Here is a 5,686-nt window from a genome sequence, read left to right on the forward strand (position 1 = left end):
GTGTGTGTGTGTGTGTGTGTGTGTGTGTGTGTGTGTGTGTGTGTCAGTGTGACGGATGGGGGGACATTCAGAGAGTAAAGCGGGTCAGTCTGGACCTGCTGAGACCTTCTTATCAGTCCTGTCCAGACATGTAACCCCCCTCCTCCAGACTGTGTGTAATGCTGAATTCCCCTCACTGTTGGGTCATGGTTCTGGTTCTGGTTCTGGTTCTGTCTCCTCGCAGCCCTCACCTGAGGTTCACCAACCTGGTTCTTGTTTCCACTCATGGTTTCCATGGTGACTACGACCCTGAGGACGTGGGCTTCCTGTCCACCAGGTGACTGAGAACGTCTGAAACGTTTAGACCCCAACAGACATTTGTTCAGCTGTTCTGTGTTCTGGACCTCCTGCAGCCACGCCCACAGCAGCCGGGACCTGGCCCAGACCCACCTGCTCTCCTGCGTCAGGGTCCTGACCGGGAAGATGGTCCAAATCAGACGCAAGTCCAAATCCATCCTGTTGTCCACTGGAGACAAGGTCCCCTACGACCATCTGATCCTCTGCACGGGTCTGCAGTACCGAGTGAGACTCAAGTAGGACTACTGGTGTCAGAACCAAGTCTACCTGAGTCCTGATGAAGGTGGACCGGTTCTGGTGTCAGAACCAAGTCTACCTGAGTCCTGATGAAGGTGGACCGGTTCTGGTGTCAGAACCAAGTCTACCTGAGTCCTGATGAGGGTGGACTGGTTCTGGTGTCAGAAACTCCCACATGAATGAGTGGATTCAGCTGTCCTTTGACCTTCTTGTGACATGTAGGTCCCGTGTCCAACTGGTGTGGTTGGTACCCAGGTACCAGATCTGGACCCAGACTGCAGGTACACTGGACCGGTCCCGTCCAACCTGTTCACCCTCAACGACCCTCAGGACTGCAGGATGGTCCATCACTGGATCTGTGACAACTTTGTAGACCGGGACGGTAAGAGTCCTCATCTGTGTGTCCTCAGCAGTGTGTCCTCAGATGTGTGTCCTCAGCTGTGTGTCCTCAGCTGTGTGTCCTCAGCAGTGTGTCCTCATCTGTGTGTCCTCAGCTGTGTGTCCTCAGATGTGTGTCCTCAGCTGTCTGTTCTCAGATGTGTGTCCTCAGCTGTGTGTCCTCAGCTGTGTGTCCTCAGCAGTCTGTCCTCAGCTGTGTGTCCTCAGCAGTGTGTCCTCAGCAGTGTGTCCTCATCTGTGTGTCCTCAGCAGTCTGTCCTCAGCTGTGTGTCCTCAGCTGTGTGTCCTCATCTGTGTGTCCTCAGCAGTGTGTCCTCAGCTGTGTGTCCTCATCAGTCTGTCCTCAGCAGTCTGTCCTCAGCAGTGTGTCCTCATCTGTGTGTCCTCAGCAGTCTGTCCTCAGCTGTGTGTCCTCAGCTGTGTGTCCTCATCAGTCTGTCCTCAGCAGTCTGTCCTCAGCTGTGTGTCCTCAGCTGTGTGTCCTCATCAGTCTGTCCTCAGCAGTGTGTCCTCAGCAGTGTGTCCTTAGCAGTCTGTCCTCAGCAGTGTGTCCTCAGCAGTGTGTCCTCAGCTGTGTCCTCAGCTGTGTGTCCTCAGATGTGTGTCCTCTCCAGAAAACGCTGTCATCTTTGGACACGGCGTTGACGTCTTCTCCAGCGTGGAGACTCTGCTCCGTCTCGGTGTTGGTGGATCTCGGATCCACGTGGTGCAGCCTCCATCAGAACCTGGACCTTCTTGCTTCAGGGACCCGGCTGTAGAGAGAGCTGTGGCTGCAGCCATGAGGAGCGCAGGGGTCCAGGTCCACCAGAACTGTGTTCTGGCTCAGATCAACGAAGGACAGCGTGCCGACCCGATCACATCTGTGTCCTTCAGCAGGGACCCTGAGCCCGTCCATCTGCAGTGTGGAGTAAGTCTTGGTTCTGACAGAGGGTCCAAACTGGATCAGAACACCATCCTGCCTGGGCAGGGTCCGGTTATCTGCTGGGATATCTGCTGTTTATTTAACCCAAAATGGTTCTGGTCCATCTAACTGAAACCTGTCTGTGGTTCTGTTCTGTACAGGAGGTTCTACATCAGCAGGACAGAGAGGTTCCTGACACGTTCGAGTAAGGGGTCTCAGCAGTAGATATTGTCCTGTGGGCGGAGACGTCCATGCTCATGATTGGAGGAGGTCTTGATGTGGGCGGAGATGGTCCAAGATGTGATTGGCGGAGGTCTTGATATGGGCGGACACGTCCCTGCTCGTGATTGGCGGAGGTCTTGATGTGGGCGGAGATGGCCCGAGACGTGATTGGTCGGATTGATGATGGGGTTTGAGGCTGGAGGCAGCGGGGAGTAACTTGATAGAGTCAGGCAGGAAGTATGTTTTTTTAGATTAATTTCAGTCATAACTTGAGAAAGGAAAGTGCCTAGCTGCACGAAATTTGAACGTCGTACATGTGAAAAGGATGTGTAACAATATGGTTTGGTCAAAACATCCCTTTTCAGCCTTAAAAAAAAATATTGATTTTTAGCTATCTTTTTACTGGCTGAAAAGGGATGTTTTGACCAAACCATATTGTTACACATCCTTTCACATGTAAGACGTTCAAATTTCGTGCAGCTAGCACTTTCCTTTCTCAAGTTATGACTGAAATTAATCTAAAAAAAAACATACTTCCGGCCCGACTCGACCAAGCTACTCCCCGCTGCCTCCAGCCTCCTCAAACCCCACCGTCAATCTGACCAATCACGTCTCGGGCCATCTCCGCCCACATCAAGACCTCCGCCAATCACGAGCAGGGACATCTCCGCCCACAGGACAACACGTTCTGCAGAGACCCCTACTTGGCACGTTCCAGAACTTCTTCAGAACCAGCAGAAAATCTGAGTTTGTTTAATTTTTTTTCTTCAGTTTGATTTAATCCAGGCCTATTCAACTAAATAGCTCTGGGGGGCCACAGTTACTGCTGGTCAACAGCTGAGGGGCTGAACATCCAACAATTAAAGTTATTATGTAAATAAACCAAGTATTACAAAGACATGTTACGTTTGAGTTTGTTTATTTTGCTGCATTTAATCATGAATACAACATACAGAACCCTATAAAAGTAGTGATAATTACACATTATAAAAAACAAAAAGAACACATTATGCTTCTTATTAGACATACTTTGACATCTCTGACTTGCCAGATTTTTAAACCAATTTTATTTTCACTTTCATCTTTTTATCTTCAACTGCTTGTAGTTTTAACTGTCTTGAGTGTTTATAGAAAAGGTTTTCACCAGTTTCTAGCCAAGATTCTGACGTTTCTGTAGATACCAAACATGTCTATGTTTAACTAAAAGAACTTAGAGTAATTAAAGTAGAAAACCAGGGGTTTGGGCTGAAGAGATGAATGAACCAATTGGCGGGCCGAACTTTGGTCACTCGCGGTCCGGATGTGGCCCACGGGCCGCCAGTTGAATAGCCCTGATTTAATCTATCACTTGCTGGTTCTGCTTTCAGTTTGGACCAAACACCTTTTCACTGTTCATCTTTCGGGTCGGGTCACTTTGTTGCTTCCAACAAATCACAGTAAATTACTCAGCAAGTAAAAGTTTGGAATAAACAGAAACTTGAATAAAAGTTTTATTTTTTTTTCTCTGAAGTATTTTTTAAATATATTTAAACTTTTCTTTTGTTTTGATGTAAATAAAAAGACAACAGGTTTGTTTTTGTCCTCAGGTCTTCATCAACCTGTCCAATAAAGGAGTGGACCACCAGGTCTTTGACAGCATCAGCAGGTCCTCTCTGACCTTTGACTTCAGACTCGTCATAGACTCCACCTTCAGAACCAGCGACCCGTTTATTTATGCAGCCGGACCTCTTACCAAGTTCTCCTGCCGCTACTACTCAGAGGGGCGGAGCCACGCAGACTTCAGCTCCAAGGAAGTGGGCCAGGACCTGGCAGCCGTGCTACTGGCCCACTATGATCCGACGCTGGAGACCCTGAATGAGCCTGAGCCAGACCGCCTGATCCCACTGTACGACCGGCCCAAGGTTCAAGGTCTGTTTCAGACCTGTGTGGTTCTGAAGTCCCTGGAGACCAGATCTGAACCTGGTTCTGGTCTTTCTCCAGGTGCAAAGCTTCCAGGAGGGTTTCACTACCTGCATGTGACCGGACCAGGTGGACCGGACCGGTCTAGTCCTCGTGCTCAGCCTGTGAGTTTCAGCATCTTTAGTTCTGTCTGTTCTTCGATGACCCACTTTGACCCAGAACGTCCTGTTCAGGATGGAGACATCGTGACGGGACGAGCAGAGACCGGGGACTACTTCAGTCTGCATCTGGACCACCATGAGCTGGTGGAGACCCTCACCTGTCTGTCCCTGAAGCCCATCCCTGTCCCAAATTACCTGAGTCTGTACGGCCAGCACCAGAACCTGCTGGGTCAGCTGCAGAACCGCTACCACCAGGGTCTGATTCCAGACCTGTACAGGTAGGACCAGGTTTAATCCCAGACCTGTACAGGTAGGACCAGGATCTGATCCCAGACCTGTACATTTAGGACCAGGATCTGATCCCAGACCTGTACATTTAGGACCAGGATCTGATCCCAGACCTGTACATTTAGGACCAAGTTCTGATCCCAGACCTTTACATGTAGGACCAGGTTCTGATCCCAGACCTGTACATGTAGGACCAGGATCTGATCCCAGACCTGTACATGTAGGACCAGGATCTGATCCCAGACCTGTACATGTTGTAGTATTTATAACCATGATATAAACTATAATTATTACATGTTTGTGTTTATTGATGTTTATTCAAATTTTATTAAAATGTTTTACTTTATTTGAAGCTAAAATGAAATCTTTGAACTGGAAGTTTTTTACTGGACCCAATCAGAACCAGAACCATTTACAGAGACAAAAAGCAACTCTCTGCTGGTCCAGGACCAGACAGGGACCAGGTCTGTCTCACTGGAACAGTTCTGTGTTCCTCAGGTTCTTCAGTCAGAGCTCTCTGCTGGTGGTTTTCCATGACCGGTTCCCAGACTTCCAGAAGGAACTGAACCAGATCAGCTGTTCTAAACCCAAGGTCGGTTCTGATCCAATAATCCAGGTCAGGATTAAATTTTTAGGTTTTTGTTTGTTTAAAATTATAAAATGTGTCAAAACTTCAACATAAAAAACATGTAAAAACATAAAATATGATCCAGAACCAGGTTCTGTAGAATGTTGAAATGTCCCCATGTGGATATAAAACCCCACCTGTGTGTGTGAGTGTGTTCTGGTTCGGTCCTCTAACTGGACTCAGTAGAACCTGACGGGCCTGTTGGTCCTGTGTCTGCAGGAGGACGGGCTTCGTCCTCAGGGGAGCAGGAAGGAGGCCGAGGTCCGAGGAGCAGTGAGGAGCAGCGCTGTGAGGTTCCTCACCTACAACCAGAACCTCCTGCCCATGTTGGGCCCAGCTGGCCGGTTCTAAAGAGTTCTGTTTAAAATTGTTTAAATGAAAAATAAAAGTTTTCAAAGTAAATTAATAAACTGCTGGTTCCTGTTGCTGAAAGACTCCACGAAGGTTCTACAGAACCACTGGACTCAGTCCAGACCACCTGGTCCTGGAGGGAGTCCAGACCAGTATGAACCTGTGAGGTCAGGGTTGAAGTGTCCCCATGAGGATACAAAAACCAACCTGTGTGTGTGTGTGTGTGTGTGTGTGTGTGTGTGTGTGTGTGTGTGTGTGTGTGTG

The 5,686-nt window shown here is 48.7% G+C and overlaps 1 protein-coding gene across 1 annotated transcript in view; it reads left to right on the forward strand.

Moving 5' to 3' along the window:
- Positions 1-5,477, forward strand: part of cfap61 (cilia and flagella associated protein 61) — a gene marked incomplete in the record, with an annotated part of 30,206 nt that extends 24,729 nt beyond the window's left edge. Inside the window, 9 exon segments of the mRNA XM_014017957.1 lie at positions 224-316; positions 393-561; positions 796-955; positions 1,587-1,879; positions 3,682-4,003; positions 4,076-4,158; positions 4,228-4,433; positions 4,942-5,059; positions 5,291-5,477. Coding sequence (XP_013873411.1) covers positions 224-316; positions 393-561; positions 796-955; positions 1,587-1,879; positions 3,682-4,003; positions 4,076-4,158; positions 4,228-4,433; positions 4,942-5,059; positions 5,291-5,422 — 1,576 coding nt within the window.
- Between the last annotated feature and the right edge of the window lie 209 nt (positions 5,478-5,686).

This window comes from Austrofundulus limnaeus, unplaced genomic scaffold, assembly GCF_001266775.1.
Source record: "Austrofundulus limnaeus strain Quisiro unplaced genomic scaffold, Austrofundulus_limnaeus-1.0 Scaffold179, whole genome shotgun sequence".
In the NCBI taxonomy this organism is placed as follows: domain Eukaryota; kingdom Metazoa; phylum Chordata; class Actinopteri; order Cyprinodontiformes; family Rivulidae; genus Austrofundulus; species Austrofundulus limnaeus.